Source organism: Heterodontus francisci, chromosome 11 (assembly GCF_036365525.1).
Source record: "Heterodontus francisci isolate sHetFra1 chromosome 11, sHetFra1.hap1, whole genome shotgun sequence".
NCBI lineage: Eukaryota > Metazoa > Chordata > Chondrichthyes > Heterodontiformes > Heterodontidae > Heterodontus > Heterodontus francisci.
In genome coordinates, this window is record NC_090381.1 from 101846774 (window position 1) to 101868805 (window position 22032).

The 22032-nt window shown below is 43.8% G+C and overlaps 1 protein-coding gene across 2 annotated transcripts in view; it reads left to right on the forward strand.

The window, feature by feature from the left end:
• Nucleotides 1-22032, forward strand: part of rnf13 (ring finger protein 13) — a 336413-nt gene that overhangs the window by 62352 nt on the left and 252029 nt on the right. For both annotated transcript variants that reach the window (XM_068042622.1, XM_068042625.1), the window contains 2 exons: nt 2882-3016; nt 6621-6701. In XM_068042622.1, coding sequence (XP_067898723.1) covers nt 2882-3016; nt 6621-6701 — 216 coding nt within the window. The remainder of the gene's footprint in view (nt 1-2881; nt 3017-6620; nt 6702-22032) is intronic.

Genomic DNA, 22032 nt, shown 5'->3' on the forward strand with positions numbered 1-22032 from the left:
AAAATAAGTTCAAGGCCCTGCTTCCCTGCTCTAACCAGAAGTCAATTCCTTGTGTTGCTCACTCCATGAAGAGGAACCTTCTGCCCTCAGTCCTGTTTTGGTCTTTAAACCAGTGTTCACCTGGCTTGCTGTCATTTAATTTCAGGTAGTGTTATGAATCTATCCCTTCTATTTCATCTCTCTTTTCTATCTTGTATGCCTCTTGTCACTTTCTCTCAAGGCTCAAAAACTCGAGTTTCTCCAGTCTTTCATACTTGAATTCAGTTTTGACGTTTCTTTGAATTGTCTCTAAGTCCTTGAGCTTGTGTGTTCCAGCCAGAGTGCCATGCAGTTTCAGTACTTGTATTTTGTCTCTATTTCCACATTCAACTTTGTTTCTTTGACAGTTCCATAGTGTTTGGACATTGAGTGCTGAGCGTACTAAAAAAAATTTCTACTTTATCCTTGGTGACTTATCACCATTCATGAAATATATTTTTCCCATTTCTTCTCTTTACATGTGATATTTTATACTTCATATTCAATTTTATCAGCCATTTTTCTGCTTTACAATTAGTTTTGTATTTCGTGAACTGTCCTCAGATTCAACTATCCTTTGGACTGTGAACATGACCAATTTGTATCAAGCTTCTGACATCAAATGTTTAATATGGAGTAGAATCCATATTGATCCAACATCAGTTTCTGGAGCATCACGCCCATCACTCCTTACCTATCCTCAGCCCATCTCCCAAATTAACTCCCCTAAAACTACTTTTAAATTTGCTGTACTACAGTGATGATGGTGTTGGCTCATCCAGCTTGTGGCAACACCAAAGTAATCTTTCTTGTTGTCCGTTTCAGCAAATTTGGCTGTATATGATGTGCATTAGGAACATAACTTGCACTACTAGCATGGCTCTGGGAATAAAATAATGGGCGGCACAGTGGCGCAGTGGTTAGCACCGCAGCCTCACAGCTCCAGCGACCTGGGTTCAATTCTGGGTACTGCCTGTGTGGAGTTTGCAAGTTCTCCCCATGTCTGCGTGGGTTTTCTCTGGGTGCTCCGGTTTCTTCCCACAAGCCAAAAGACTTGCGGGTTGGTAGGTAAATTGGCCATTACAAATTGCCCCTAGTATAGGTAGGTGGTAGGGAAATATAGGGACAGGTGGGGATGTGGTAGAAATATGGGATTAGTGTAGGATTAGTATAAATGGGTGGTTGATGGTCAGCACAGACTCGGTGGGCCGAAGGGCCTGTTTCAGTGCTGTATCTCTAAACTAAACTAAACAACGGTTTAACAGGAACCTTGCTGCTTTATAGAAACATAGAAACCAGTGTCTTATCCATTTTCAAGGTTTATCTTGAATCTGTGCTCATTTTAAGTTTAAATAGTAGCCTTTCACATCAAACTTGGCTAAATACCATTTGGAAATTAGGGTGAATCACTTTTTAGGACTTCTCAGAGTTCACTTCCTTAAATAAGCAAAGTAGGTTGGTTAGGCAGGCAGCTTCACCTTAGCTGCTCTCTGCTAGGTTGAGATTTTTCCATATTCTTTTCTCATGTTTGTTTACTTCTAACTAATTTCATTAACTTGCTCAGTACTAATATAAGTCGATGGAGCTGTAGTTGCTTGGAATTGTTTTGCCATCTTTTTGAAAATAAGCCTGATTTCAGTCTATGAAAACATATGCAGAGTTTGGATCCTCCATGACTGGCAATGTGTCACAAATCTCACTTGTCCCTCTTGGTCACAGGTATTTCTTATTTACACTAAACAATTTGAAGGAGAGTGCTACTTGTAATAGTATTATAAAATACTGTCAAATACAAATATAATGCGATACGCAGTATTCCAAGTGATCCTGAGAAATTGAGCAGATGGATTAAGGTGTAGCAGCTGAAATTGAAGGTTGATGAATTGGTGGAGGTAATTATAAACAAAGCAACTTTCATACTGGTTTTAATTCTGATTCTGGTTTACATGGTCTTTGAGCTGACTCTAGGTGTTCAGACTAATGGGCTCCCCTCATCCAGTAGCAGACCCAGTGTTTTAATTTTAGAAATGTGGAGCAGGTTTCCTGCAAAAAAAATTGACTCAAATAACCTCTTAAGCAAGGAGCTTCATATTTGATTATTTATATACTAAGATACAATAGTTGTAAAATGTAAACCGTATAGGTGAAAATGAAAGTGCACGAAAGACAGTATTTTGTGCACTATTGGGAATCTGAGGGTGGGTGTGAATAACAGGTTAAGTAATTTAAAAATAAAAATATTATGCAGTCTGCACGACCACCTTAACTTAGTGAAGATGAAGTGATGGGATTATAACAATGACAGAGATTTGGATGATAAAAGCAAAATACTGCAGATGCTGGAAATCTGAAATAAAAACAAATGCTGGAAATGCTCAGCAGGTCTGGCTGCCACATTCTAACCTCTGTAAACTTGAGGTCATCCAAAACTCTGCTGCCTGTGTCTTGTCTTGCCTAGTCCCATTGACCTATCTTCCCTGTGCTTGCTGACCTACATTGGCTCGAGGGCCAGCAATGTTTTGATGTTTAAAATTCTCATCCCTGTTTTCAAATCCCTCCTTGTCCTCTCCCCTGGCCAATCTCTCTAATCTCCTCCAGCCCCACAACCCTCTGAGATATCTGCACTCATCTAATTCTGGCCTCCTAAACATCCCCGATTTTAATCGCTCCACCATTGATGGTTGTGCCTTCAATTGCCTAGGCCCTGACCTCTGGAATTCCTTCCCTATATCTCTGCCTATCTACCTCGCTTTCTTGTGAAGTGCATTTGGACATTTCATTACATTAAAGGCACTATATAAATATAAGTTGTATATAAAAACGCATTTATTTCATGTTTATATTTTTTGTTTCTCTTGAATAGGTGTTGCAGAAATTTCTGAAGATGATTTTGCCATTAGGGTTGTTGATTTTATCTGCCTCACAGATTCACGTAAGCTTCATGGTGTATTTTGTTGCTTTTCTCCACCTCTGGCCTGTGGAAGGTGACATTATCGCAGTAAGTATAACTTTTTTTTAAAAAAAACCTTAATTGCAGTGAGAAATCTTCCAACAATTTTAGTGTTAATTTCAGAAAGTAATGTTTCTGTCAAAATATTTTTATGTATAGAATTCCTCAACAAAGCCTTGCGAGGGGTCCCTGAATAATTGAGCCATGTAGGCTAGGAAAGTGTCAAGTTGGATCTCTGATCTATATTGAGTTAGCTGATTTCAGTCAGAGTACTACCGTTGGCCTTGGTACCTGAGTTAAGAGGAGGGAAGTTGATCAAAGTTCTGCTTTATGGAGATAAGTTTAGTCAGTCGTGTAGTGGTTTTGGTTACGGGCCAGCAGTCCAGTGGTCCTGAGTTCCACCAAGACAACTTGAAATTGAATTCCATAAAACTAGTAATTTTTGGGATGGTACCAAGAAAAATGATCATAGTGGCCACTGTGTTTTTGTAAAAAGCCAACTAAATGGTTCTCTAATGTCTTTCAGAGAAGGGAACCTGCCACACCTTTTTGATTTGGCCTACATGTAACTGCAATCCCACACTATGTGGTCAACTCAATGCCTTCGGGTCAACGATGAATGAGCAATAAATAGTTCCTTTTCAACTTTGCCCATATCCCAAAAACGAATTAGAAGAAATATTGCAGTATGCATATCACTAGTTTAAGGTTTGCCCCATTAAAATCTGTACAACCTTCCTGTGTTAATGCAGGACTAATTTGCATTGATAATCAGAAAGTGCTGGAAATGCACAGCAGGTCAGACAGCATCTGTGGAGAGAGAAGCAGAGTTAGCGTTTCAGATCTGTGACCTTTCATCAGAACTGGCAAAGGTTAGAAAAGAATTAGGTTTTAAGCAAGTGAAAGCGGTGGGGGTTGGTGGGGAAGAGAACAAAAGGGAATGTGTGTGATAGGGCAGAGGGTAGGAGAGATTAAATAACACAGTTGTCCTGGGACAAAGGCAAAGAGTGTGTTAATGCTTGGGGTGAAAGACAAAGCATTCGTCCAGAGAAATGTTAATAGCAGAATAATGAGCAGCTCTGCCTACATGAAAACAGGCACATGGTTTAAAAAATAAAACAAAATGAAATAAAATTTAAAAAATAAAAATATAAAAAAAGGCCAGTGATACTCTGAAATTATTGAACTTCGTGTTCAGTCCATAGGACTGTAGAATGTCTAATTGAAAGATCAGGTGCTGCTCCTCGAGCTTGCGTTCACTGGAACACTGGAGCAGGCCAAACACAGAAATGTGGGCATGAGAGCAGGGTGGGGGAAGGATGTTGAAATGGCAAGCGACCGGAACCTCGGGGTCATGCTTTCGGACGGAGCACAGGTGTTCCGCAAAGCTGCGTTTGGTCTCCCCAATATAGAGGCGACTGCATTGTGAGCAGCGAATACAGTATACTAAATTGAAGGAAGTATAAGTAAATCGCTGCTTCACCTGAAAAGAGTGTTTGGGGCCTTAGATGGTGAGGAGAGAGGAGGTAAAAGGGCAGGTATTGCGCCTGTTGTGATTGCGTGGGAAGGGGATGAGGTGTTGGGGGTGATGGAGGAATGGACCAGGGTGTCGCGGAGGGAATGATCCCTTCGGAGTGCTGACAGGGGAGGAGAAGGGAAGATATGTTTGGTGGTGGCATTACACTGGAGGTGGCAGAAATGGCGGAGGATGATCCTTTGGATGTGGAGGCTGGTGGGGTGGAAGGTGAGAACAAGGGGAACCCTGTCGCGGTTCTGAGAAGGAGGGGAAGGGGTGAGGGCAGAAGTGCAGGAAATGGGTCGGACACGGGTGAGGGCCCTGTCAACCACAGTGGTTGAGGAAAAAGGAAGACATGTCAGAAGCGTTGTTGTGGCAGGTAGCATCATCAGAACTGATGCATCGGAGACGGAGAAACTGGGAGAATGGGATGGAGTCCTTGCAGGAAACGGGGTGTGAGGAAGTGTAGTCAAGGTAGTCGTGGGAGTCAGTGGGTATATAATGAATATTAGTAGACGACCTATCCCCAGAGATGGAGACAGAGAAGTTAGGGAAGGGAAGTGTCGGAAATAGACCATGTAAAGATGAGAAAAATGTGAAATTGGAAGCAAAGTTGAAGTTTTCCAGTTCGGGGCGAGAGCGGAAAGCGGCACCGATTCAGTCATCAATGTACCGGAACAAGAGGTGAGGCGGGGGCCTGAGTAGGACTGGAACAAGAAATGTCGGCATATCCCACAAAAAGACAGGCATAACCAGGACCCTTGCGGGTATCCATTAGCAGCACCTTTTATTTGAAGGAAATGAGTAAAGTTGAAAGAGAAGTTATTCAATGTAAGAACAAGTTCAGCCAGGTGGAGGAGGGTGGTGATGGATGGGGACTGGTTGGACCTCTGTTCAAGGAAGAAGCACAGAGCCCTCAGACTGCCCTGGTGGGTGTTGAAGGTGTAAAGAGATTAGACGTTCATAGTGAAGAGGAGGTGGTTAGGGCCAGGAAACGGGAAATTGTCAAAATGACAACACTTCCTCACACCCTGTTTCCTGTAAGGACTCCATCCCATTCTCCCAGTTTCTCCATCTCCGATGCATCTGTTCTGATGATGCAGCCTTCCACAACAGCGCTTCTGACATGTCTTCCTTTTTCCTCAACCACTGTGGTCACTGTCGTCACCTTCCCATGCAATCGGAGGAGATGTAATACCTGCCCTTTTACCTCCTCTCTCCTCACCATCTAAGGCCCCAAACACTCCTTCCAGACAGTGATTTACCTGTACTTACTTCAATTTAGTATACTGTATTCGCTGCTCACAATGCGGTCGCCTCTATATTGGGGCGACCAAACACAGATTAGGTGACCTCCATTCAGTCTAAAGCATGACCATGAGCTTCCAGTCGCTTGCCATTTCAACACCACCACCGCTGTCCCCCCACCCGCCCTACCTGCTCTCATGCCCACATTTCTGTCTTTGGCCTGCTCCAGTGTTCCAGTGAACATCAACGCAAGCTCGAGGAGCAGCACCTTATCTTTTGATTAGGCATTCTACAGCCTTGCAGACTGAACAGTGTGTTCAATAACTTCAGAGCGTGACTGGCCTTTTTTATGCTTTTATCTTTTTTATTTTTATTTTTTTATCCATGTGCCTATTTTTCATGGAGACAGAGCTGCTTGTTATTCTGCTATTAACACTCTCTCTGGACTAATGCTTTGTCTTTCATCCCAAGCATTAACAAACTCTTTGCCTTTGTCCCAGGACAGCTTTGTTATTTAATCTCTCCTGCCCTCTTTATCACACGTCTTCCCTTTTGTTCTCTTCCCCACCAACCGCCCCGCCCTCCACCCCCCCCCCCCCCCCCAACTTGCTTAAAACCTAATTCTTTTCTAACCTTTGCCAGTTCTGATGAAAGGTCACAGACCTGAAACATTAACTCTGCTTCTCTCTCCACAGCTGCTGCCTGACTTGCTGAGTATTTCCAGCATTTGCTGTTTTTATTTCAGATTTCCAGCATCTGCAGTATTTTGCTTTTATTATGCTTTGATAATCACTTTGATATAAGCTGAGTAAATGATAAAGTTAACACAATACTTAATGGTTGATATGGCTGCCTGGTACTCTAATTCTTTGGGTTAATGTTTTTCAGCATTCTGTTGATAACCAAACACAGAATTTTGATGATCTACCATCAAGATTTGGTTACCGTCTTCCTAAAGATGGTTTAAAGGTACAGTATTATGGAGAGATTTCAGAGAGGGCCCTTTATTATAGAAACCAGCCGCTGATTCAGAATGAATTCTCATCTGTGTATGTTCCTTTTCCAACTGCCTAGTCCTTAAGCTGTCAATCCCTCCTGAAACCTCTCTGGCTTTCTACCCCTCTCGCTTCCTTTAAGGCACTCCTTAAAATATAATTCTTTGGCCAAGCTTTAGGTCACCTGTCCTAATACCTCCTTATCTGGCTCAGTGTCAGATTTTGACTAACGCTCTTGTGAAGTGCCTTGAGATGTTTTACTGTATTTAAAGGGGCTAAATAGATGCAGATTGTTTGTATGTGTCCCCCATATCTTGGCCAGCCAGGACTGCACAAAAATCTTTGGAGAAGTACCTAGTGTCTTCTTGGTGCCTCCCTTCAGTGGCAGGATTGAGTTTGGAAAGTCAGTCTGGAGGACTACAGATGTGAACCTCGTCAGCTATGTTCAAAATTGAGGGGTTGAAGTGGCCACTATCTTTCATGTGCTGCATTCAAGAATTTTCCGTGTTTGTAATTCCCTCAACGATTTTCAGACTTGTTGAATTTTTCTCCTGCATAGAAAATTACGTTAAATTGTGTAATTTCTAAGAGCAAAATGATGATGCAGATCATTGGAGTTTCTTAATTTTTGCATTTGTTTTTCAGTATTAATTTCTGTTCGAGAAAGGTTCAAAGTAAACCTAATGTCCAGTTCAACACATGTTGTCAGATCTGCTGTATTTTCTTCAAAGTAGCTTTTTAAGTGATGAGAGTTTCAAATGGAAATCTTCCTGACTCTCAAATTTTTATCCCCCACCTGGTACATATATGCAAGTCTGCATTGTAAAATGCATCTGAAGTATTGCGTTCATTTCTGGGCACTAAGCCTCAGGAAGGATATATTGGCTTGAAGGGGATTCACCAAAATTACATTAGGACCTGCAGGCTTAATTTGTGAGGAGAGGTTGCATAATCTTGGATTGCATTCTCTTGAGTTCAGAAGTTTGCGAGGTAATCTAAATGAGATATTTAAAGTGTTATAATGGTTCAGAATTATTTCCTCTGGTAGAATCCAGAGCAAGGGGGCACAATAAAATTAGAGTTAGGTCATTTAGGAATAAAACCATGAAACACAAATGGTAATGGAGATCAGGAACTCTGGTTCCCCCCCCCAAAAAAGCTGCAGGTGCTGGGGGTCAATTGAAATCTTCAAGAGTGAGATCACGTTTTTTGTTAGGCGAGGGTATCAAGCAATATGGAGCAAAGGGAGGTTGAGGTACAGATTGGTCATGATCTAATTGAACAATGAAACATGCTCAAGGGACTGCTGCTCCTACATGCCTGTGCAGAATTTACTGCAGTTTTCTCTCCTTACCCTCTCATCTGGCAGCTAATTGTAATCACTGTATTTTAAGTTAGTCACTTTGTTTTGGTGTGGGGATGCTTTCAGACTTGTTTCTATTTTCTTCTTCACATCTTTGTCTTCCTTCCACCATGCTGAATATTCTGCTAAGGACAGTCAAACAATCTTGTTGAAGGCCTTTGTCAGTGCTGCTATACGTGACACTGGTGGGCCATGCCTTGTTGCTTACCATGTCCACACCTTAATGGAGGAATAGCTCTTATGCCACTGGATACTTCCATTTGAAAATAGAATTTATATTAACTAAATATGTGCAAAAATAAATCTTGTGTCCTCCTGTTCTGCAGCACAATGTTCAGTGTCACTCATGTGAATTTTAAATCACCTTTTCATTTGAACCTCTTACAGGAATGTTTTATAATTGTGGGTATTTTCTGTTTACACTGACGTGAATAAAATATCGGGTACTAGTAAAACTACAATTTGACAAAAGTTAGTGTTAAATTAGTAACCACTCAGGCAGACTGATGTGAGAAATTGAAAATTCACACTGATGCGGTTGGAGTGTAGTAGCAGAACTTTATTCTCTAGCTGTCTGAGCTGGTAGTCCTTGATATTCGTGTGTATTGCAAAAGTTGAAAGTGTGTTAAAATTCCGATTATTCTCATTATGCTTGTAAAAATAAAATGCCATTTCTCCTTTGCTGTCTGCATGCTGTTCTTCAATCAGTGTGGTGGTGTGGGCTGCGACTATATCTTTGGGTATATGATTGGTGCTGCTGTGTATATGTGGGTGGTCCACAGAGTAGAAGAATATTATCCCTAGTAAACGTTAGAGATCATTAGAAAAGGGAGAAGCTCTGCAGTCTTTGATTGCTAAAGGCAGATGCAAAAGCAATATGACGTCATAAGTCAGTCATACTGACCGCAGCCATCTTGTGGCAGTCCAAAATAATTTATTTTCCCAGCTCTACGCAGTGGCTGATGAATAATGGATTTTAGAACTTTATATTCTGTAAATTGCTTTTCCTTGGTAGAGTATTGTAAACAAAACTTCAGAGATGTTCAGCTGCAAGCAACTGATAAATGATAAATTTAATTGTACAGCTTTGTATGTTAAATCAATGTTATGACTTTGTTCTGCAGGGTAGGTTTTTGCTGTGAAGGGAGTTCCTTATCAGATAGCTGGATCATTTGGAAGAATGGTGACTGTGCAGTAAAAACCAGTGCATTTCTTGCATTACTGATTACTACTGTGGACATGGTCTGCTCCATACACCAGCTACAAGAGAAGTGTAAGGAACAGGGTATATCCCTTTACCTTACTTTTGTAGATCTTGCCATCTGCAGAGCAGGGATCTACAAGATTTTGGGAAAAATTGGTTGTCCACTGAAGCTCCGCAGTCTTATCTGCTCCTTTCATGACAATACTGTACAGTTTGTTGTCTCCACTTCTGACAATTTTGGAGTGAAGAATGGGGTGAAATAGGGCTGTGTCCTAGTCCCCATTCTGTTCGGCGGCATCTTCATGGTCCTGGCCTTTGCCTTCTGCACAGATATGGAATGAGTCTACTTGCACACAAGGTTAGATGGCAAGCTCTACAATCTATCAAGACTAAAAGTGAAGACAAAAACACAGCGTGTCCTGATCAGAAAACTCCTCTATGCTGATGATGCTGCGCTCGTCGCTCACACAGAAACTCAGTTGCAAAGACTTATAGACTGTCTCTCCCATGCCTGTAACTTGTTCTCCTTGACTATAAGCATCAAGAAAATTGTAGTCATGGGGCAAGGTGTTGCATCTCCACCCCTGATCACACTAAATAACACCTCACTGGAAGTGATTAGCAAATTCTGCTACCTTGGGTCCATGGTGACAGACAATCTGACAGCCGATACATGTATAGGGAAAGCAGCTATCACTTTTGGCTGACTCATGAAACACGCATGGGATAACACCAAGCTGACCCTTGCGACTAAGCTGATGGTTTATAAGGCCTGTATTCTCAGCACCTTGCTGTATGGCTGTGAAACATGGGCGACTTACAGCAACCAGGAAAAGAAGCTCAATGATTTCCAACTTTGTTGTCTACAGTGTATTATGAACAAAGAACAAAGAAAATTACAGCACAGGAACAGGCCCTTCGGCCCTCCAAGCCTGCGCCGATCCAGATCCTCTATCTAAACCTGTCGCCTATTTTCTAAGGGTCTGTATCTCTTTGCTTCCTGCCCATTCATGTATCTGTCTAGATACATCTTAAAAGACGCTATCGTGCCCGCGTCTACCACCTCCGCTGGCAACGCTTTCCAGGCACCCACCACCCTCTGCGTAAAGAACTTTAAACACATATCCCCCCTAAACTTTTCCCCCTCACTTTGAACTCGTGACCCCTAGTAATTGAATCCCCCACTCTGGGAAAAAGTTTCTTGCTATCCACCCTGTCTATACTTCTCATGATTTTGTACACCTCAATCAGGTCCCCCCTCAACCTCCGTCTTTCTAATGAAAATAATCCTAATCTACTCAACCTCTCTTCATAGCTAGCGCCCTCCATACCAGGCAACATCCTGGTGAACCTCCTCTGCACCCTCTCCAAAGCATCTACATCCTTTTGGTAACGTGGCAACCAGAACTGCACGCAGTATTCCAAATGTGGCCGAACCAAAGTCTTATACGACTGTAACATGACCTGCCAACTCTTGTACTCAATACCCCGTCCGATGAAGGAAAGCATGCCGTATGCCTTCTTGACCACTCTATTGACCTGCGTTGCCACCTTCAGGGAACAATGGACCTGAACACCCAAATCTCTCTGTACATCAATTTTCCCCAGGACTTTTCCATTTATTGTATAGTTCACTCTTGAATTGGATCTTCCAAAATGCATCACCTCGCATTTGCCAGGATTGAACTCCATCTGCCATTTCTCTGCCCAACTCTCCAATCTATCTATATTCTGCTGTATTCTCTGACAGTCCCCTTCACTATCTGCTACTCCACCAATCTTAGTGTCGTCTGCAAACTTGCTAATCAGACCACCTATACTTTCCTCCAAATCATTTATGTATATCACAAACAACAGTGGTCCCAGCACGGATCCCTGTGGAACACCACTGGTCACACATCTCCATTTTGAGAAACTCCCTTCCACTGCTACTCTGTCTCCTGTTGCCCCGCCAGTTCTTTATCCATCTAGCTAGTACACCTTGGACCCCATGCAACTTCACTTTCTCCATCAACCTACCATGGGGAACCTTATCAAACGCCTTACTGAAGTCCATGTATATGACATCTACAGCCCTTCCCTCATCAATCAACTTTGTCACTTCCTCAAAGAATTCTATTAAGTTGGTAAGGCATGACCTTCCCTGCACAAAACCATGTTGCCTATCACTGATAAGCCCATTTTCTTCCAAATGGGAATAGATCCTATCCCTCAGTATCTTCTCCAGCAGCTTCCCTACCACTGACCTCAGGCTCACCGGTCTATAATTACCTGGATTATCCCTGCTACCCTTCTTAAACAAGGGGACAACATTAGCAGTTCTCCAGTCCTCCAGGACCTCACCCGTGTTTAAGGATGCAGCAAAGATATCTGTTAAGGCCCCAGCTACTTCCTCTCTCACTTCCCTCAGTAACCTGGGATAGATCCCATCCGGACCTGGGGACTTGTCCACCTTAATGCCTTTTAGAATACCCAACACTTCCTCTCTCCTTATGCCGACTTGACCTAGAGTAATCAGACATCTATCCCTAACCTCAACATCCGTCATGTGTCTCTCCTCGGTGAATACCGATGCAAAGTACTCGTTTAGAATCTCACCCATTTTCTCTGACTCCACACATAATTTTCCTCCTTTGTCCTTGAGTGGGCCAATCCTTTCTCTAGTTACCCTCTTGCTCCTTATATATGAATAAAAGGCTTTGGGATTTTCCTTAACCCTGTTTGCTAAAGATATTTCATGACCCCTTTTAGCCCTCTTAATTCCTTGTTTCAGATTGGGCCTACAATCCCAATATTCTTCCAAAGCTTCGTCTTTCTTCAGCCGCCTAGACCTTATGTATGCTTCCTTTTTCCTCTTAGCTAGTTTCACAATTACACCTGTCATCCACGGTTCCCTAATCTTGCCATTTCTGTCCCTCATTTTCACAGGAACATGTCTCTCCTGCACACTAATGAACCTCTCTTTAAAAGCCTCCCACATATCAAATGTGGATTTATCTTCAAACAGCTGCTCCCAATCTACATTCCCCAGCTCCTGCCGAATTTTGGTATAGTTGGCCTTCCCCCAATTTAGCACTCTTCCTTTAGGACCACTCTCGTCTTTGTCCATGAGTATTCTAAAACTTACGGAATTGTGATCACTATTCCCAAAGTAGTCCCCTACTGAAACGTCAACCACCTGGCCCGGCTCATTTCCCAACACCAGGTCCAGTATGGCCCCTTCCCGAGTTGGACTATTTACATACTGCTCTAGAAAACCCTCCTGGATGCTCCTTACCAATTCTGCTCCATCTAGACCTCTAACATTAAGTGAATCCCAGTCAATGTTGGGAAAATTAAAATCTCCTATCACCACCACTCTGTTGCTCCTACATCTTTCCATAATCTGTTTACATATTTGTACCTCTATCTCATGCTCGCTGTTGGGAGGCCTGTAGTACAGCCCCAACATTGTTACCGCACCCTTCCTATTTCTGAGTTCTGCCCATATTGCCTCACTGCTCGAGTCCTCCATAGTGCCCTCCTTCAGCACAGCTGTGATATCCTCTTTGACCAGTGATGCAACTCCTCCACCCCTTTTACCTCCCTCTCTATCCCGCCTGAAGCATCGATATCCTGGGATATTTCGTTGCCAATCGTGCCGTTCCTTCAACCAAGTCTCAGTAATAGCAATAACATCATACTCCCAGGTACTAATCCAAGCCCTAAGTTCATCTGCCTTACCTACTACACTTCTTGCATTAAAACAAATGCATCTCAGACCACCAGTCCCTTTGCGTTCATCATCTGCTCCCTGTCTACTTTTCCCCTTAGTCACGCTGACTTCATTATTTAGTTCCTTACAGGCTTTAGTTACTACCTCCTTACTGTCCACTGACCTCCTCATTTGGTTGCCATCCCCCTGCCGCATTAGTTTAAACCCTCCCCAACATCGTTAGCAAAAGCACCCCCAAGGACATTGGTTCCAGTCCGGCCCAGGTATAGATTGTCCAATTTGTAATAGTCCCACCTCCCCCAGAACCGGTCCCAATGTCCCAAAAATCTGAACCCCTCCCTCCTGCACCATCTCTCAAGCCACGCATTCATCCTGACTATTTTTTAATTTCTACTCTGACTAGCACGTGGCACTGGTAGCAATCCTGAGATTACTACCTCTGAGGTCCTACTTTTTAACTTGGCTCCTAACTCCCTAAATTCTGCTTGTAGAACCTCATCCTGTTTTTTACCTATATCATTGGTGCCGATGTGCACAACGACAACTGGCTGTTCACCCTCCCCCTTCAGAATATTCTGCAGCCGATCTGAGACATCCCTGACCCGTGCACCTGGGAGGCAACATACCATGCGGGAGTCTAGTTTTCGACCACAGAACCGCCTATCTACTCCCCTTACAATCGAATCCCCTATGACTATAGCCCTTCCACTCTTTTTCCCGCCCTTCTGAACAGCAGAGCCAGCCACGGTGCCATGAACCTGGCTACTGCTGCCTTCCCCTGGTGAGCCATCTCCCCCAACAGTATCCAAAACGGTATACCTATTTTGGAGGGAGATGACCGCAGGGGACACCTACGCTGCCTTCCTGCTCTTTCTCTGCCTTTCGGTCACCCATTTCCTTTCTCCGTCAGCAATCCTAATCTGCGGTGTGACCAATTCGCTAAACGTGCTATCCACGACCACCTCAGCATCGCGGATGCTCCAAAGTGAGTCCATCCGCAGCTCCAGAGCCGTCATGCGGTCTAACAAGAGCTGCAGCTGGACACACTTCCAGCACGTGAAGGAGTCAGGGACATCAGCCGTGTCCCTGAGCTCTCACATTGAGCAAGAGGAGCATAACACGGGTCTGAGATCTCCTGCCATTTTTAATCTTAAGCTTAACTGAGTCTTAACTTAGATAAATGAAAAAGGAACGAAAAGTTTTTACCAATCACACGGAAAAAAAAAATATCTTGGCAGGAGAAAATCACAAATGCGGCAGTCCTCTCAAAGGCAGAGCTCCCAAGTGTGTTGGGAGGCGGGTTTGGTGGATCGAACACATTTGCAGGATAGAAGACAGTCGCATACCCAAGGACCTTCTGTATGGTGAGTGAGCCAATGCCAGACACCCAGTGGGGTACCCAAAGCTCCGCTTCAAGGATGCTTGTAAGCGTGACATAAAGGCCCTAAATGTCAACTATTGCAGAAGAATCACTAGCTGGTGAAAGGGAAATGTCAACACATCCTGGCGTGCACTATCACGATGATCAGTTGCTACAGCAGTTTAGCAACAGGCGTCAACTTCAAAAACAACTCACAGCATCACTCAGCAGCTTCAAGTGCGGCACTTGTGGATAGATATGGGGATAGCGTGGGAAATAGGCATTGAAGTGGATGATCAGCCATGATCATATTAAATGGTGGAGCAGGCTTGATGGGCTGAATGGCCTACTCCTGTTCCTACGTTGCTATGTTCCTTAGAACCTGCCTCTCAAGGATTGGCCTTCACAGCCATCAGCAAAGGTGTATCAGGAGGAGATACCCCACATAAATGGATTGTTTGCTGTATGTCCGTCATCTTTTGTAGATTGAAGGATGTCAACACATGATTAGACCAACAATATGTGGTGTGCTAAAGCTCTACATCCCAAACTGCTAAGCTATTTTGCACCCATGCTTCCCTATTCAGAAGTTATCTGATTGCTGCTGAGTTGTCGGAGGGACATTAGTGTTGGCTTTGTCTCTGTGTTAGCACTCTTGCCTCTGAGGCAAAAGACTGTTGATTTGTCTCACCCCATGGACTTGAATCTAGGCTGACACTTCAGAATGTGTTAACCTTTGGATAAGACATTAAATGACGACCCTCCCTCCCATCTTGGGTGAAAGTAAAAGATCCCAAATCACAATGCAAAGCAGTGAAGTTCTGGTGTCCTGGCCAGTGCTTTTCCCTGAATCAACATTGTTGCTATTTATGGGACCTTGCTGTGTGCAGTTTGGCTGTTATTTCCCTGCATTATGAAGCCTACATGTCATAAGGACTTAATTGGCTGTGAAGTGATCTGGGACACCTGAGGCAATTGAAGGTGCTATATGGAATGCATGTTCTTTTTTCTTTACTTGGATAACAACACCACCTGTATTTATATATCTCCTTTTAATATAGTAAACCTCCCAAAGTGCTTCACAGGAGAAATACCAAATAAAATTTAACACCGAGCCTGTGTTGGCATCCTTCCATCTATGAGAGAAGATGGGCACATAGCAAACAATACATTTAGATGGGGTGTCCTCATATGGTGCACCTTTGCTGATGGCTTTGGAGGCCAATCCTTGAGAGGCAGGTTCTGTCACACGTGAAGCTGCCAAGTGACGTTTTTGGCTTGTTGCTTTCGGCGTTGGCGCCTGTTGCCAAGCTGCGGTAGCCACTGGTCATCGTGGTGGTGCACGCCAGCCCACAAGAGGTGTCGCCGTTTCGCCAGCTAGTGACTCGCATGTGCGATGGTTGACGTTTAGGGCCTTCATGTCACACTTACAGGTGTCCTTGAAACTGAGCTTTGGGTGCCCCACTGGTCGTCTGGCTCCGGCTACCTCACCATACAGAAGGTGCTTGGGTATACGGCCATCTTCCATCCTGTGGACGTACCCAATCTACCAAAGCCACTTCTCTTTGATTAGTGCTGATACGCTTGGCTCTGTCACATTTGTGATTTTTGTACTGCCAGGATATACCCATAATGTGCCACAGGCAGAAAAGATGGAAATTGTTCAGCTTTTCCTGAAAACTGTAGGTCGCCCATGTTTCATAGCCATACAGCAAAGTGCTGAGAACAGAGACCTTATAAACCACCAGTTTGGTGTTACTCGGAGTTGACCAGAGGTGGTAGCTGCTTTACCTATGCGTGTATCAAGCTCTGCATCAAGGGACTGGCTGTCACCATGGACCTGAGGTAGCAGAATTTGCTAACCACTTCCAGTGGGGTGTTATTTAATGTGACCAGGGGCGGTGATGCAACACCTTGTCCCATGACATTGTTTTCTTGACGTTTATAGTGAAGGAGAACAAGTTACAGGCATGGGAGAGACAATCTGAGTCTTTATAACTGGGTTTCTGTGTGAACGAGTGGTGCAGCATCATCAGTGTAGAAGAGTTCTCTGATCAGGAATCGATATGTTTTTCAGTCTTGCTGGATTGTGGAGCTTGCCATCTGACTTAGTATATGAGTAGACTCCTTTCATATCTGCAGGGAAGACAAAGGTCAGGAGCATGGAGAAGATACCAACCAATGGGGGCTAGGACACAGCCCTGTTTCACTCCATTATTCACTCAGAAGTTGAAGCATCAAACTGTACAGTGCAGTGCATGTTGTCATGGAAGTAGTGATGAGACTGAAGGGCTTTGGTGGACAGACAATTTTCCCTAAAATCGTGCATCATGCATCTCCTGTGGGACTGAGCCTACCTTCCAGCAGAGAAGGAGAAGGTCATAAAGGTGTGGCAATAGATGGGACTTTCCGTTCTTGAGCAGTTCGGCTGAGATTTCTGAAATTAATTCTTTTATGTTGTCTAATGCAAATGAGATGCGTGGAGTCCAGTTGTTTGATGATCTCTCAGGTTTATTGGAATTAACTATTATATACAGTACAGAGCAAACTATTTACAGAACCTTACTCTGGGTGTTACAGTTGCAGAGTGACTCTGGTTTGTTGTCACATGACTGCCTCCTGGTACTTAGCTTATTAGCATACTAAGATCTTAAAGAGACATCACTGTTAAAGGCAATCGTACAACAATTGCATCCTTTCCGGGCGCCCTTCTGTTCGCTGGATGGTCTACGGCCTTCTCGAGCTCAAGTGATGAGGGTTCTTCATCTAACTCTTCATGACTGGAAGCTGCGGAAGAGTGTCAAGCACGGACTGGGAGATGTCTGACTCTCAAGAGTACAGCTCACAGTAGCATTCAGCCCATGGACATCTGTTTACTTCTGTTGGTGAGTCCTTCACCATCTGCCAACTTCAGAGTAGCAACTTTGGTAATGGCAGGGCCAGGCATCCCTTGATGCCTTCATACATATGTCACAGATTACCATAGTCAATGGCCATTTGGATTTCTTGACATAAGTTGATCCAGTGTTTGTGCAGTATCTCCCTGTCTTTTGCATGGCTGTCTTAGCTCCTTTCAGAGAAGAACAGTGAGGTTCTGGTGTCCTGGCCAACGTTTATCCTTGGGTCAACATCGTTGCTGTTTGTGGGACCTTGCTGCCTGCACATTGGCTGTTATTTCCCTGCATTATGAAGCCTACATGTCATAAGGGCTTAATTGGCTGTGAAGTGATCTGGGACACCTAAGGCTATTGAAGGTGCTATGTGGAATGCATGTTCTTTTTTCTTTACTTGGATAACAACTCCAACAACTTGTATTTATATATCACCTTGAATGTAGATTTCAAGGTGCTTCACAGGAGCAACATCAAACAAAATTGGACACCAAGCCACACAAGGAGGTATTCCGACAGTTAGCCAAAAGCTTGGTCAAAGAGGTAGGTTTTAAGGAGCATCTTAAAGGAGGGAACAGGTGGAGAAATTTAGGGAGGGAATTCGACCTTAAGGCCTTGGCAGCTGAAGCCACTGCCACCAGTGGTGGAGTGATTAAAATCAGGGTGCACAGAGGCCAGAGTTGGAGGAGCGCAGCCTTGAGTTGTGGGGCTGGAGGAACATAAGAAATAGGCCATACGGCCCCTCGAGCCTGCTGCTCTATTCAATAACACATTATTGCTGATCCTCGAACTCCACTTTCCCTCCTGATTCCCATATCGCATGATTTCCTTAGAGTCCAAAAATCTATCCATCTGAGCCTTGAATATACTCAACCACTGATCATCCATATAATAAAAGCAAAATACTGCGGATGCTGGAAATCTGAAACAAAAACAAGAAATGCTGGAATCACTCAGCAGGTCTGGCAGCATCTGTGGAAAGAGAAGCAGAGTTAACGTTTCGGGTCAGTGACCCTTCTTCGGAACTGACAAATATTAGAAAAGTCACAGATTATAAACAAGTGAGGTGGGGGTTGGGCAAGAGATAACAAAGGAGAAGGTGCAGATTGGACCAGGCCACATAGCTGACCAAAAGGTCACGGAGCAAAGGCAAACAATATGTTAATGGTGTTTTGAAAGACAAAGCATTAGTACAGATTAGGTGTGAATATACTGAATATAGAACATCAGCAAGTGCACTTGCTGATGTTCTATATTCAGTATATTCACACCTGATCTGTACTAATGCTTTGTCTTTCAAAACACCATTAACATATTGTTTGCCTTTGCTCCGTGACCTTTTGGTCAGCTATGTGGCCTGGTCCAATCTGCACCTTCTCCTTTGTTATCTCTTGCCCAACCCCCACCTCACTTGTTTATAATCTGTGACTTTTCTAATATTTGTCAGTTCCGAAGAAGGGTCACTGACCCGAAACGTTAACTCTGCTTCTCTTTCCACAGATGCTGCCAGACCTGCTGAGTGATTCCAGCATTTCTTGTTTTTGTCACTGATCATCCATGGCCCTCTGAGTTGGAGAATTTGAAAAATTTGCAACTTTCCTGAGTGAAGAAATATTTCCATGTCTCACTTTATCCTGAATCTACACTCCTTAGTTCTAGACTCTCCAGTCAGAGGAAACAGCCTTTCAGCATCTACCCTGTAAAACCCCCCTCAGCCACTGTAGGTCAGTGAACACAGGTGATGGGTGAGCAGGACACGGGCAGTAGAGTTCTTTTATTCTTTCATGGGATGTGAACGTCGCTGGCAAGGCCAACATTTGTTGCCCATCCCTAATTGCCCTTGAGAAAGTGCTGGTGAGCCGCTGCCTTGAACCATTGCAGTCCATCTGGTGTCAGTACACAACGGTGCTGTTAGGAAGGTAGTTCCCGGTTTTTGACTGAGCGACAGTGAAGGAACAGTGATATAGGTCCAAGTCAGGATGGTGTGATACTTGGAGGAGAACTTGCAAGTGGTGGTGTTCCCATGCATCTGCCACCCATGTCCTTCTGGGTGGTAGAGGTCACAAGTTGGGAAGGAGGCTTGGTGAGTTACTGCAGTGCATCTTGTATATGGTACATGCTGCTGCTACAATGTGGAGGGGGTGAAAGCTTAAGGTGGGGTGCCGATCAAGTTTTGGATAACCTCCAGTTTTATACTGGGTAGAACATGGGAGACCGACCATGGGTAGGAATAGTCGAGTCTAGAGGAAACAAAGGCATGGGTGAGGGTTTCAGCCATAGATGAGCTGAGGCAGGGATGGAAATAGGCTGTCTGAGTGATAGCACAAATATGTGGTCAGAACCTATTTGTGTGGTTAAGCATCGCAGTTCCTAGGGAGAGGGATGCAGTTGGTGGTTAAGGAACGGAGCTTGTGGCAGGCAGGGACCAAAAATAAATGACTTCAGTCTTGCTAATATTTAGTTGGAGGAAATTTCTGCTCGCAGCAGTGCTGAGCTGAAATTGTCAGAGCATCTGCTGGCTGCATACATAGACTCCTAGATTAGTCAGACTGGAGCATTTTTAGCTTTCTGCAGTGTGGCCAAATCATGTTTTCTAATCTGACGCAGTTATAAAATGATGTGTGCATACGAATGACCAGAGCATGGAATTATGGCCCTCTGCAGGTTTGACTAAGAAGTAATTTTACTGAACAAGGTGTACTGCTGATTTTCAAACAGCAGAGGGTACTCTAGTAACTTTTTGCTTTACGTCCTTAATACTTCATTCACAAAGATACCTTGACCAGAAACAATAGGAACAGTGTTGCTGACATGCATTCATAAATTGACAAATATGATCTTGAAACTGTTCATTCAGAAACATGGTCTTATTCTCTCATACAACTACTTATATTTATATCATGCCTCTAACATAAAACATCCCAAGGTACTTCACAGGAGCACGTTAAAACCAAAAATACGACTGCAAGCCACACATACATTGAGTCAGATGACCAAAAGCTTGTTGAAAGAGATAGGTTTCACAGAGTGTCTTAAAGGAGGAAAGAGAAGTGTAGGGAGGGCATTCCAGAGCTTAGAGCCTAGGCAACTGAAAGAACAGCCACCAATGGCGGAGAATTAAAATCGGGGATGCTCAAGAGGCCAGAATTAGATGAGCGCAGATATCTTGGAGGGTTGTGGGGCTGGAAGAGATTATAGAGATAGGGAGGGGCAAGGTCATGGAGGGATTTGAAAACCAGGATAAGAATTTGAAAATCAAGACGTTGTTTGATCTGGAGCCAATGTATGTCGGTGAGCACAGGAGTAATAGGGGAGTGGGACTTGGTGCAAGTTAATACACGGGCAGCAAAGTTTCGGATGACCTCACATTTATAGTGAATAGAATGTGGGAGACCGGCCAGGAATGCATTGGAATAGTCAACTCTACAGGTAACAAGGGCATTAATGTGGGTTTCAGCTGCATATGAGCTGAGACAAGGGGAAGTTAGGCAACGGAGGTGGAAAATGTCAATCTTGGTAATGACCTGAATATGAGGTCAGGAGCTCACCTTGGGGCCAAATGTGACACCATGGTTGTGAGCAGACTGGCTTAATCTCAGACTGTTGCCAGGGAGAGGAATAGAGTCAGTAGCTAGTGAATGGAGTTTAGAGCGGGGATTGAAAACAATGGTTTCTGTCTTCCCAGTATTTAATTGGAGTAAATTTCTGCTCATTCAGCACTGGATGTCTGATCAGCAGGCCTATAATTTAGCAACAGTGGAGGAGTTGAGAGAACTGGAGGTGAGGTAGAGTTGAGTGTCGTCAGCATACATGTGAAAACTAATGCTGTGCTTTTGGATAATGTTACTGAGGGGCAGCATGTAGATGAGAAATAGGAGGGATGCAAGGTTAGTTCTTTGGGGGACACTAGAGCTGATGATGCGGGACCAGGAAGAGAAGCCATTGCAAGTGTTTCACTGGCTGCGATTAGATAGATAAGAATGGAACCAGGTGAGAGAGCACCCACCGAGCTGGAAGACAGTTGTTACGGTCAAGTGGGGAGGGGTTGAAGGGCTTCCCTCTTTTCTCTCTCCTTGTTTGACCACAACAGGTTTAATTCTTTCTTAAAGTGGATGTACTGGACAATTCAGTAGGTGTGTGATTACTTACTGGCTATGATCATAACAAGTAAGTAATCGGACAGGTTTTCTTGAGTTAACAAAGAAAGAGATTAACTTTATTGTATCTAAACCGAACTAATAAAAATAAACAACGCACCAACTTTGACACACACACACTCTGGAGGTTTACACACATACAAGCAGGTAACAGAGTGGGGAAAGGTAGATTGGTTGAGATAGTCCATCTAAAAACAAAAGGTATTCAGTCTGGACTTGGCGATTCGGCTGGCTTCTAGTTGAATTCAGTGGTCTTGAGGCTTTTAGTTTGAAGGGATATCTTAGTGGTTCAGTGAGTCTCTTTGCAGATAGCGATGTGGATGATTTCCTCCTACGGGGTTTCTTATTTTATATGCAGAGGTCATCAGTCAACAAGCAGGATTTGAAAGCTTTCAAGCTGAAATAGAGAGAGTGAGGGACCCCCAATTAGGGTCTGCTCTTGTCAAAGTCCAGTTGCTTCTCCTCTGCTACAGGAAAAAACACCAGCTTAAAACCACAGATGGGGAGGGGCTTGTCACATGACCGTCACTCAGTGATTCTAAACATAGCAGTTAGCAGTATTTCTCTCTCGCTAAAAAGAACAAGCAGTTCCCTTAGACTTCCTGGGTCTTGGTT